We start from the raw sequence: 13,748 nt of genomic DNA on the forward strand, positions 1-13,748 counted from the left end.
GTAGCAATCCTGTGTGAAGTTGTTTGCAGTTAGAAATTTTCTAGGGTTTATTCTAAGACATTTCTCTATTTCTCCTATAAAAGTTGACAAGATAGCTGGAGCAGTTTGGTAAGTTGTTTTTTCTTAAAAAATTACTCATGTCTTCCAGTTTATGTAAACAGGCTAAATCTAATCAAGAAAATATGGGAAGGGGGCCCAGATACACAAAGTAAGAAAAAGAAGGTACAGCGACAGACACAGAAGAAAAGAGACTGCTCAATCCCATGCAACTAAATTTGAAAAACATTTGTTGTAAATTTGTTAAATAATCATATATAATTATAAATTTTGTTTTCTAATCATTCTCTATACCTTTTGGGAAAGTTATCTAAAAGAACATGGCCTACAGCTCCCAAGCTTCACATATACAGCAATAGAGTAAATGTAGAATAACACAGGTCAGAATCCCTGTGTACCTCTCTCCTCTCCACACCATTATAACCATAACATAAAATACCAGGCAACACAGTGAAATGGTAACCCCCATATAAAACAAATGAATCAGAAAATAGAGAACAGGTGAAAATTAATTTGTAGGAGAGAGAACAGTCTTCCATAACAAATTAAGTTCTTATGGTTTTTTGGTTCCTCATTTTGAAAAATCTGTCAGCAAGTCCCAACAGGTACAACTAAGAAAGGTCAAAATATATTTAGAACAATGAAATAAAACTCACTGCTGTTTCCTGAAGATGTTATAAAATAAACAAAGCCCCTATGAGACAAGGAGGAAATTACCCAATTTTTCATTTTTAACTGTTTACTCCTCTATTAAATACTTATCAGAAATGACCAGTAGTTACAGTTCATTAATTTAGACTAACAGGAGTTCAATCAGATGTGATAAAAAGAATCATAGATTAGAAAAGGTTCACTGTAATCACACATGAAATTTTTAATAAATTAATGTAACAACTTATTAGCTAACAGAAGTTTTCAGAAACATTTTTTAAAACAAACAGATTACCTGATAATTAACCTATCAGTTATTCATATATACATGCTGATACTAAGGCCTGGAACTTCCAGTTATGAGTAAAAAAAAATATCCTATTTCACTAGTTTGAATCAGCAGTTTCTGTTACTTGTAGCTAAAACATCTAGAGAAATTGTTGTGCATGTATCTTTGTACACAAGTTCTATGTCACTCTCTAGTATTACCTTATATACAATACCCAGCATCCAATTAAATGAACACAGGAGAGTGCAAAGAAATAGAAAAACACTGACCCATATTCAAGAGAACAGAAGCAGATCTACATATAAACCAGACACTGGAAATATCAGATTAAGAGTTTAAATGAAAATTGTAAAACTGAAAAATAGATGATCTAAAATGAACTCACTATCTTGGCTTGACAGCAGACCATATGTGAGACCCACATATACATTATCACTTGATTTTCACCTAAGAAGCCAAGGTAGGTCAACAGAGAAAGAACAGTCTCCAACAAATGGTGCTAACACAACTAGACAAATGTCTATAGCAAAGGAATGAAGAGCAGAAATGGTAAATATGTAGGTGTAGCAGTCCCCTAATTCATGGTTTCACTTCCTGTGGTTTCAGTTACCTGGAGATATGAATCATCCCTCTGCCAAGCACATCTACACTATATACACTACCTGCCTATTAGTCACTTAGTAGCAGCTTAGGTTATCAGATGGACTGTTGTAGTATCACAGTGCTGTTGTTCAAGTAACATTTATTTTACTTAAAAATTATTTTACTTAAAAATGTTACTTGTAGCTAAAACATCTAGAGAAATTCAGATATGCCAAAGAGAAGCCATAAAGTGCTTCCCTTAAGTGAAAAGGTGAGTACAGTAAGATATTTTGAAGAGAGGCCATATTCACATAATTTTTATTACAGCATATTGTTATAATTGTTCTTTTTAAAATTATGTTGTTCATCTCTTACTGTGCCTAATTTATAAATTAAACTTTATCATAGGTATGTATGCGTAGGAAAAAAACAGTATATATAGGGTTCTGTACTATCCACAGTTTCAGGAATCCACTGGGAGTTTTACAACATATTCCGTGTGGATATGGAAAGGACTTCTGTGTATATTCATCTTACTTCTCTTACCACATTTCAGCTATATTATAAAATAGCTATTTGTACACTAATTGGAATCCTTGTGGCCTTTTGTGTCTGGCTTCTTAATGTAATGCTTTCAAGGTTCATCCATGTTGTACCATGGATGAGTACTTCATTCCTTTATATGGTTAAATAATATTCCAATGTGTGGATATACCTCATTTAATTCATCTATTCATCATCTGATGGATAATTGGGCTGCTTCTACTTTTACATGAACATTTGTATACAAGTTTAGCATGGGTGTGTACAAATTTACGTTTCAATTTTCTTGGGAATAGATTTAGGAGTGGAATTACTAGATTATATTGTTATTCTATATTTTAATTTTTGAGGAATAGTAAATTTTTCCAAACCAACTGAACCCTTTTATACTCCCACCAGCAGCATGCGAAGACTCCAACTTCTCCATATCCCTCATCAACATTTGTCACTGTCCTCCTTTTTTGATCACATCCATTCCAGTAGGCGTGAAGTGGTTTGTCAATGGTTTTCATTTGCATTTCCCTGATGGCTATCATGGCATTCACTTTTAAATGTATAGGATTTGTCCATCATGGGGGTAAACAGGAACATGGCTGATTCAGGAATACAGTTCTTCAATATATAGGTATGTTAGAAAGATATATTTGGAAAGCCAAATATCACTTGCAGTAAGACATTGGCATTAAGATATATAACAATTATTTCTAATAATCATTAGATTATTGATCTTTCTTGGTTATCTACTACTCTGAACAGCTGTAAGTATGGCTACCTATAGTGGAAGCTTCCTTACCTAATGGAAGCATTTAAACAACAGAATTATTATAAAAGCCTGCCCACCCGCAACCTTCCTCCACTTGCTAATGTTAATTCATTTAAAAATAACTTATAAACTGTAGAAAAGTGATGAAATAATTTGTCAGGTTGTAACATTAAGGTATCTAAGATGTTGGAATGGATCAAAATAGGCAATTACAATGGCATCACAGCTACTTCACTGGCAACCTAGTAGTTCTGTTGGGTTATACATTATACATAACAACTGTTTTAAAGCTTTGATGTGTGCAATATTTATTATATGTTAAAACGTTTTCTCCATTGTGTATGGAGTTGATCACTAAATATTAGAAATTTATTGAATTAGATGAGATACAAGGTACTTTCTGTAAACAATCTACTGCAATTCAGAATTCAGTATTATGTTAAAGGAGCACTGAAAAGTTGAGTCCCATCGCTTACCTCCAAATTCCTCTGAAAATCTGTTATTGCGCTAATTATAGTCTTTCATCACAAAGACATTTATTCAGAGGATAACTAAAACTTTCAACAGAAGCACAGAATACTTAAAAGGAGAAGTATCCAGTGTTCCCTCAAACTTTTATTTACTCTAACAAGAGAAAATCTTACCAATTATTCTGCTGAGCAGCATATGTTAATTTTTCATGGACAACAGGGCCCTTTGATGGTGCAGACATAATTCAATCAAGATTTTTTTTTTTATGTGTCCCAACTTCTCTAAATTTAAGAGTTATGAATATAACTCATGAGAGTTTCAAATAAGGCAAAAATGGTTATCTAATTACTGAGGAATTTTGAATATTTTTACCTGTATCCATACTTTGGTTCAACTGTTGATCACTTGTTTCTCCATCTTCACTGATATATCCAGGAGGTGGCGTTTCTACAGAAGTGTAGAACAAATCACGTACACTTACAATTTAAATCTCACCTTTTCTCCCAGCTACCAAAGATAACCAACGAATAGCTCCGAATGACAAACATAAATGTTATAAAACATCATTATAAGGAACAGTATTGGATACTAAGAGCTTAGGATTCAGGTCCTGCTCCAAATCTTATAGGTAAATCCTTAAAGCCTACTTGAAATACAATCAAGCTCTCAGGGCATATTTTCTTAGCTATTATTTACATACCTGGCTCATTCTCATATGTATATTTTCTGGGACAAGAACCAAAAATATAACTTCAAAAATCCCTCAGTTCTGGATCAGTATACTTCAAAGACTAGTGCCTATAATGTTTTTGGGTTTTGTTTTGAACTAATGGCCACCGTGGATGCATACCTGTATGATTAAAGGAGGCTCCTCCCCCACCCCAGCCCCAACACACGCAACTTCAGATTATAGAGTAATACAGGTTTACATCTACTAAGTGTTATAGTTCAGGACTGGTCTAGCTTGAATTCTACTCAAAAAGTCTATTTCTCCAGAGACTTCTAACCAGTAAGTCCTGAGTATTAAAGCGGAAAACTAAAGTTAAATTCAAATACAGACTACTGAAAAAAACTGAGGCAAAATACTCCCTGAAAATAAGTAAGATTCTAGTGTGTCATTTCCAACATGTTTTATGAACAAAATATTTATTCAGGAGACATCTGAATACCCGAATGAGCTTCATGTAAAATAAAATAAGATTAAATGGTTATCAACAGTTTAATATAAACATTGCTGGACAGTTTTAAGCAATTTAAATAATGCAGACACATACCTAAAAAGAACTTTGTAATTACAAAAGAGAGATGATGTGGGTTAACACAGCATCTTCATTAACCCTTTACAGTCTCCCTTCAATAAGCTAACTACAAATTAATTTCTAAATATCAAATTTTTCATTTAGGTGTCAGTATCCCCAAAATTTTAATACTGAAATTCGAAGAATAAAATACCTACCTACATATGTTCAAACAACAAAGAACATGAAAATAAGAGCAATATATATCATTATGCACTATTTCAAAGGCTAAAGCTGATAAAATTAAACAGAACTAAGCTCTGCCAATCTAACAGCCTAACTCAAAGGTCTAAGTAGGAAGAAATACGTTTAAATACTTTATCCTATTTTATTTTTCTCCACTATTATTTATCTATAAAATAATAAATTTATTAGCATTTTAGAGAAAATATTAAAATTTCTTCTGAAGTAGAATCAAAAGTGAACCCTTAGGTTTTGCTATCAGTCAGAGCTAAGTAAACACCACTGTCCAGAAAAACAAGTAAGTACAATCCATTTTTTATTTTCTACTATGTAAAATACCCAAATCTAAACAAATAAAGCAAGAACAAGTCAAAACATCTCCCACAAGTGAAAGCCACTAAGCATTTTGATTAACATCCTCCCAAATAATTACTGGGTACTCAGTCTTGTAAAACTGTATACTGACTTACACCTCAGTTTCCTAGTATTGCTAAGTGGGTCCCACTTCAAAGACTTAAAATGCCTCCCCCTCTCCACCCCATGCCATATACACAACTCTACTTCCAGCCAAATTCTGCTTCCTAGGAAACGTCCTGTGTTAGCCCTGTAGTCCCCCATCCAGGCCCTCATACTGCATCTTACTCTATCTATGCACTACTTCCTAAATTCTCAAAAAGTATGTTTCCTAGCAACCAAAAAGAAGTCTTAAATTCCTCTTTTGGAATAAAATAGTAAATAAATGCACATTAAAACAATCAGAAGACACTAACTTTAAAATTAGCTATTCTGAAAAATCCTTATGTTTTAAAAATTGTCCTCAATGAACAAGTATTATTTCCATGAGACACATTAAAGAAATATTTTTTATGTACTTGAAATTCTAAGTTCCTTACGTGTTTTCAGTTGCATAAAAATAAGAGTGGAAGAGAGGAAAATTACAAAAGGAGAAAAAAACTAACACCAAAAACCCAACGTATAGTTGTTTAATCCTCATCCTAACAGACCTTTAGTTTCTGCTTAAAAAAAAAAAAGGGAGGGGGGCATAAAAGTAAAAAAAATTAGTTGTCCTTCTAAAACACAGCGAATATGAAAAGGTAGGTAGCTACCGTATCATGGAATATGCTGCTGGGTCACATAACACAGTAATTAGCGCAGGAGTTACTGAGGTCCAGATGAAAAAGAACTACAATAGAGGTTTTCTGATTTTCAGTGTAGAACTAAAATACTTTATCTCCACTAGAAATGTTATAGTTCTCTAAACATTATCTATGAAAGTAATTATTTGGTCAATTTTTAATTACGTTTCAGGAATAGTTTTTTCCTATATCATTTATTTTGCTTACATTCTATATCTCTCAGCTTCAACAACTAAGACAAACTTACTAAGATCTTTTCTTTTCTGCTTCTCAGAGTACTTTGATTAAAGCCACTGCAAAAGAAAATGAAATATAAAGTAAAACTTTTCTCCAGACAAAAATGTTTAAAGTACTAGGTTTATACATTTAAAGAAAAAAATCATCCAATAGATCATATTTTTCTATTAAAAAATCTAAAAGCATTCTTAAAAAAGTCAAACCACAGTTTACTAATGCTTGAATGTTTATGAACAAAATTTGTACCTATCCCAATTTTTTGGAGATTCAAAAGGTAAAATACCTGGGATGTAATTACTCTGTGGCTCAATTCCTGCTGGGAAGTTAGTGTTTTCTGGAATGGAGTGGGTATAATCATCCAGAGGCGGTAGTTCTGTGAGGATCTCAGTGTGCCGTGGCACTAACACAGGAGGCAAAACTAGGAAGTAAAAACAATCCAAGTTAGTGGCAAGGAGCAAGGGGAGAGAGGAGGAACAGGATCTTTATTAAAAGTTTTCTCACAAAAAAGTAGTAGTAGCCCGTCCGGCGTGGCTCAGCAGTTGAGCATCGATCTATGATCCAGATCGCAATTCAATTCCTGGTCAGGGCACATGCCCAGTAGGGGGCGTGCAGGAAGCGACTGATCAATGACTCTCTCATCATTGATGTTTCTATCTCTCTCTCCCTCTCCCTTTCTCTCTCTATTATCAATAAAGATGTATTTAAAAAAAAAAAAAAGCAATGGAGAAATGCGTCCTTTTAAAAAAAAGAGGAAGAAGAAAGTAGCCTGCTTAATTTTTTTAAATTTAGGGCCCACCTATTTGGTATTATACAAGTTATTAAGAAATTGACAAATCTGACTATGATTTTAACTTACCATCTAGTTCACAATCTAAATTTCCAAGACTCAATTTATCTTGTCCTTTTGGGTACAAAGTGATCCTGGTAATATTATATTATCATAAAAGTTCAAAAATCCCCATTGGAAAGGTTGCAAAAATATTTGTAAAATCAAATTTAGAGTACTTTCTAAAACTATAGCTACAGTCTTAAAAAGTTTCAAGTACACAGCTAAGTAAACATAAAGTATTCCTATGAGTTTTACTAAATTGCTTAGGTAGGAATGACGTCATTAAAGTACTTAAAAAACACACTCAGAGAGCAAAATGACTAAAAACAGTTAATGCAGCAGATAGATAAACAGATTTATCAGCTTATTTCTAAGCAGACTGGAATTTCCTGTATGTACTTTGACGTGAAATAGTATGCTATCCCAAGAAACTACCTTTCCCACTAAGATATATTTTCCATAAAATATGTATTTTTTTAATTTAAAAAGTATTTTTAATGACCACCAAATAATATACTGAATTTAAGGTAATTTATTAGACTTTTACACCAAAATTTTCCTGGGTCAATTAGGTGTAAGAGCACCTAATATACATTTACTTTTTAAAAAAAGCATTTACTTTTTAAAAAAGTCTACTTTTCCTACCTGGTGTCTCAACTCTCTGGTAGTGGTAAGGGTTTACACATACTTCATCCTTTTTAAGATTAAAAGCATATTCGCAGTTTTCAATTGCTTTGAGTTCATGATGACTGTGAAGATCAGGCCAGCGCCATAATCGGCAATATATAACGTGTGGCAGCCCTTTCCGGTGAGATACCTGAAGGCGACCATCAAGAGACCTATTGGTAAACAAGGGGAAAAGAAAGGTGGGAGCTTTAAAAAAACAGAAATAGTCAACTGGACTAAATTAGTACAATAAAAGCACAAAGAAAAGAACGACAGACATTCAGTTAGTTTTAGTGAGTTCAAGGAAGAAAAATGTACTATTTAATGGATCTGACATAAGAGCAGCAGCTCTAACAGATGTTTCTTAAAACATACTACACAAATGACTCAAGTGTCAGTGAAAGGCTAACCATTTGGGAAAAAAAGATTTTTAAGAGTATCATAAAACTTTCTGTCAACTTTTATCTTTAGTAATTTAAACTGTTATTTAGGGATTCTTTTAGGGGGCATTAATTCTGTAGGTGACTGAATTATCAAAAAAGGAACTACTGTGAAGAATGGTAAATACCAACAATGATATAAAACTTACTCAAACTAATGTAACTCGTTACCCAGTTGTGATGAGTACTGAGGTATATTTTTATAGCTCACACATAAATGCAGATGGTGATGAATATGAGGAGATGATATATGGACAAATACCAGTATGCTCAAAAAGAGAATGAGGTGATTAAAAAGATAACATAAAAAAGAGTTAGCCTTGTGTTAATTGTGTTCAGTTGTCAACTATGTATTTATTAGTATACAGATGAAATTTAGATGACAGCAAGGAATTTAGCAAAACCTGGTTATGTATCTATTTAAAAATTAGGCCAACAACAGATCTCAAACTAAAATGAGAAAATAGTTATCAAAGTTCCTATTCTTTAGGGGATGCAATAATTTTAAAGAATCAAAATTAGAATTTCATTAATCAAAACTTCAGCTAAAACATTTAATATACTTTTAATACTGGCAAGCAGGTATTTTAAATGCTATGCCTTATTTTACATTAAGGTAACATCCTAGGCAAAATTATACTAAGCAACCCACTATAGGTCTTCCAAAACACCCTCCCCGCCCACAAGATTGCTAGGATTTGACAGAGGGCAGAATATTCACCTGGTTTGTTCAGAGAAGCTGTAAAGGCCTGTTGTATCCCACTGATCTATCGTATTTGGTGTACTCAGTCCCCAAATTTCAGAGCAAGTGCTGTGCATAAATTGAAAAACAAAAAATTGATGTGAACATGGAAGCATGGTTATTCAGAATACCATGATGTAAAACATGAAAAATGTACAGAACACTTCCTTCACCCAGAAAATATATACTGCTTCACTTTTTCACAGACATTTAGTACTGGTGTCTATATTTTCTATATGAAGGAAGCCAATAAAATGAAACATGTGACTCCAGATAAGTTATGATTATGTTTTTAAAATGTGAACACCAATGCTCTCTAGCTTAATGAAATCATACCTATAATGTCCTTTTCAATTTCTTCTACTCACAACAAAAGATCTAATACTAATGCCATTAGCCTTACTAAGGATGCTACATTTTACTATCCGTTTTTTTAAAAATCTTATCTAAACATAAAGTCAAATGGTATTTTTAATATACGAAAAATTCCGATTAAAATATATATCCACAGTTAATATTTTCAAGTTATTTGAGATACTTATATATTCAGTTTTACAGAAATTATTGCTCTTTTATCACAACAAAGGACAAGAAAGTAGATTTTGAAGTCATTCTAATGTAGCATAGCACCTTAAAAGTTTTAAGAAATTTCTATGAGAACTAAAGATATGTGAAAGTACCAAATTCTTAAAAGATAGTACGACTGAAAAATTTGCTGTATCTAGCTTTTTTGTTTTTTGTTTTTAATCAGTAAACCTGAAAGACACAGACCAGAAAGAACTCAAAATTTTTCCCTCACATTCCCTTCCAGAACCGGGGCAGTCTAGAGATAATTCTGTTCCCCTGCTACTACATCATTTCACAGTAACGCCTCATCTGTGGGAGAAGGGAAGAGCTTAAAGGCAGCCTGGAATGGAACTTTTGACTGCCAAGGTGTCTTAGGTTCTAAGTTTTACTTTTAAAAATTAGAGTAAAAAAAGGTAATTACTGCAACTCAGTTTCATTTACATACTACAAAATCATAAAAAATTTCAAAGAGGAGGAAAAAACATTTCAAAACAACTTTTGAGAATAAAAGCAAACAAGTGATTAAGTTCCAGATGTACACACTGCTAATGAATGAGCTAATTCACTCAACATTTCAAAAGCCAATGGTGAAAAGTACTGTCTTCCTGTGGCTGGGCAGCACAAATCCAATCATGTGGGGCGCTGGGCTTCCGGGCCTCTTGCATATCCAACCGGGATGTGGAAACATCTCATGCCATGCTTTGGGGCTACAGTCACTGTAACCCTAGGCAGTTTTAAAAAATGTTATTTTCAGACACTCTCCAGCACCTTCAGGTATTTTACAGATTCTCTAGTTTTTTAGGTTGCAAACATCTATCTTTCATTTCCCAAACTGCAAAAGTCAGAAAAAGCCCCCCCCACAAAAAAAAAAAAGGGAAGACAATTTAGATCTTTTCTTTTTTTCCCCCAAAGGTGTACTGACTAAGAAACCATAAAATAAATGGTTCTTTTATTTAAAATAGTTATCAAATAGCTACTGGAACCATCCAGCACCATGTAGTTTAAATCACAATAAGATCAACTAAATTCTAGACTCTTATGAATCTGAATTTAAACCTCAGAAGGCAAGGATACAACTTGCTCTTCTTTCCTGGACAATAACTCAAGAATAGTGATTAACAAAAGAACATGTCAAGAGGCTATTCTGCTCTTAGGAAGACCAGACTGAACGTTTCACTCCAGGAACTCTGGGACTGACACAGAACCAGAATCTAAAAGAAAGCATGAAGAGCTTAGGTTGTGCTTTACTCAAGCTTTGAAATAGAGAATAATAAACAGCAGGTGTTAAAAACATGCAATCAATCTAGAGGCGGACAGACCTAAATCCCAACTCGAACTCAGACACTTTCCAATTGCCATTATAGGGTATTAAGCCTCAATTGTATTCATTACTATAATCTCTCTCACAAAACTGAAAGATTTAAAAATAAATTTGCTTCTAGCTAGTAAAATGTTTGCTTGTTTACATAAGAAAAAATATTTTTTAAAAGAATTAATTTATAACAAAATATATAAAGCAACCAGAAATAATATAACTATATAACTTTGTGTATCAAAACTACACAAAGTAACATTGTAATTATTACCAAAGGACACAAAAGTAAACTGAGCACAGAAAAATGCATACATCATCCTACAAAGACACCACAGTAACATCAGTTCTGCCAAATTTATGTATTTGATGCAAGCTCAAATAAATTTTAATAAATTTTTAATCCAGATAAAATTATTTCAAAAACAACATACCAAAATAAACAAGAATGACTAGGAAAACTCTAACAAAGAAGAGTAGAGACTGGCCCTACCAAATTCTGAAAACACATTAAATCCTCAATAATGAAAACACTATGCAGTTAGCAAAATATACAAATATAAATAGAATAGACGTCCTGCTTGTAGAGTAGCCTCAATTAAGCAAAACTTCCTTTGGATAAAAAGGATAGCCTCTGAACATAATAAAATCAACTATCTGAAAATATAATAAAATAAATACCTGAAAACAGCGGACACCAAAAACAGATAAAAACTGAACCTTTTTAAGAGGGAAAATGTATTGGATGAGAACTGCGTTTATGTGGCTTTGTACAACGAGGGGCACCCCACAATCTAAGCTAGGCAAGGTAATTAGACCTTAAGCAGAAAACTAGTTTTACTGACCAGCAGAATCAGACAGGGAAATTAGAAGGAAAAAGAATGGGAAAATCCCATAGAGAAGGGGGCAACAAGGGGAAAAACATCAATATATGAGTATGAATGCTACCCAAATCCTTGATTAACGCCTGAATTACACATGCATGAGAAAAGGTAGAGGCCTGCTGAGAACCAGCACCTGGAAGTCCGAAAGAACTCAGCTGAGATTTCAGTTGCTGCTTACATCAGAGGCAAACAATCTGGACACTGAAACCACCCAAAATTTATCCACACTCTTCAGAGGAAGATAACAATTAGTCTCTATACTGTTCTGTTGCCCAAATCCACTATAAAATCACAAATTACTAAACATGTGAAGAAATAGGAAAATGATACCCCTTAGTCAAAAGAGACAACAGCCAGTAGAAACAGACCCCCACCATGAACAGACAAGGATTTTACAGTAACTATCAGGAATATGTTCATGGACTTAATGAAAAGATGGGAATCTCAGCTGAGTAACAGTATCTATAAAAATGAATCAAATGAAATTCCAGAACTAAAATTTACAAATTCAGAAATAAACTGATTGTTGGAGGAAACAGAAGAGTCAGTGAATTTAAAGATGGGTCAATAGAAATTATCTAAGCAGGAGAACCTGAATTTAAAAGACTGTATAAAAAAAATGAATAGTCTCAGTAACATGTGCAATCCCAAGAAGAGGGGAATTAAGAACAAACCAGAAAAAAATATTTAAAATAATAACAGCTGCCCTACCCGGTTTGGCTCAAGTGGTTAGAGCTTTGGCCCGTGGACTGAAGGGTCCCGGGTTCAATTCCAGCCAAAGGCACATACTTTGGTTGCAGGGTCGATCCCAGGCCCCAGTCAGGGCACGTATAGGAGGCAACCAATCAATGTGTCTCTCTCACATCGATGTTTCCCTCTCTCTCTCCTCTCTCCCTTCCACTCTCTCTGAAAAGCAATGGAAAAAAATATCCTTGGGTGAGGATTAAAAATAATAATAATAATAATAGCTGTAATATTTTCACACACAAGTAATAATGCAGACAGATGAGCAAGTATGTCCAGGTTAGAATCTCATGCTAAGTTCTGCAGTTCTCTGTATAGAACATAATTTCTTAAAGGCAAATTATCCCCTTTCAACTCTGCAGCTTTCTTGCTTAGATAGACTGAATTTTTAAAAAAAATTCTGGGGAAGAAAGGTTAGAACAGCTATTAAAATCATCAGGACTCTAAAATGCCAAAGAAGTCTTCATGGCCTACAGTGTATTAATTGATCACCAGACGACTTGGTAGTAAAACCTGGCAGAAACCTGTACAGAATTTCCCTACTATCACTTTTACAGAAAGTATCAGGAAAGTTAACACATTAAAGCTTTTCTTCATTTAATAAGCTGACCTTTGAAAACTGAAGTTAAAATTTAAAGTCTAGTGTACAATTTACCAACTATATACATGCACAGGTTAACATTTTGCACTTTGGTTCAGACAGACATCCGTTTGTTAATTGATTTATATTTTGTATTAAGGACATGTATATTTATTCATGTACTTGTTATCACGATATGAAAGAGAAGCAGTAAGAACTAAGTTCAAGAAAGTAACACTGACTTTGAAGGCTCATACCACAGCATCATTTGTTGAAAAGACTTGCCTGTCCCTACTGGACTGCTTTGACATCTCTGTCAAAAATCAAATAACCATATAACTATTTTGGGATTCTCTATTTTATGCCATTTTATTTTTGTCTTTATGCTAGAATCATGCTGTACTGATTACTGTGGCTTCATGGGACATCTTGAAGTCAGATCATTTAAATCTTCTTTGTTGTTCTTTTAAGATTGCTTTAAATATTTTAGGTCCTATGCTTTCCATTTAAATTTTAGGATCAGTTTGTACTTTTCCTTAAAAAAGTTTTTTTAGGGTTTGATATGAATCAGATTAAATTGGGAGAGAACCGACTTCCTTGTTCCAAGTGTCAAATCCTCCCCCCCCCCGAAAAATGTCTATTTTTATTTACTCTTTAACGCTCTTGTTGCTGATGTTATTGTTTTAGTTTTGTGTAGTTTACAATTGTTATCTGAGGGAGTGTGAGACTGGTAAAAGCGTATCTGGCTATACGAGAAGCATATCTGGCTATATG

General features: G+C 33.6%; 1 protein-coding gene across 3 annotated transcripts in view; it reads right to left on the minus strand.

Annotated features, from left to right (window-relative positions):
- The window catches only part of SMAD2 (SMAD family member 2), a 67,504-nt gene that overhangs the window by 17,738 nt on the left and 36,018 nt on the right, over positions 1 to 13,748 (minus strand). For all 3 annotated transcript variants that reach the window (XM_087819080.1, XM_016225061.2, XM_016225062.2), the window contains exons 3-6: positions 8,867 to 8,956; positions 7,685 to 7,878; positions 6,494 to 6,628; positions 3,729 to 3,803 (exon numbers count right to left, since the gene is read on the minus strand). In XM_087819080.1, the coding sequence (XP_087675206.1) occupies positions 3,729 to 3,803; positions 6,494 to 6,628; positions 7,685 to 7,878; positions 8,867 to 8,956 (494 nt within the window). The remainder of the gene's footprint in view (positions 1 to 3,728; positions 3,804 to 6,493; positions 6,629 to 7,684; positions 7,879 to 8,866; positions 8,957 to 13,748) is intronic.

The sequence above is a fragment of the Miniopterus natalensis genome, chromosome 7 (assembly GCF_054644295.1).
Source record: "Miniopterus natalensis isolate mMinNat1 chromosome 7, mMinNat1.hap1, whole genome shotgun sequence".
Classification (NCBI taxonomy): domain Eukaryota; kingdom Metazoa; phylum Chordata; class Mammalia; order Chiroptera; family Miniopteridae; genus Miniopterus; species Miniopterus natalensis.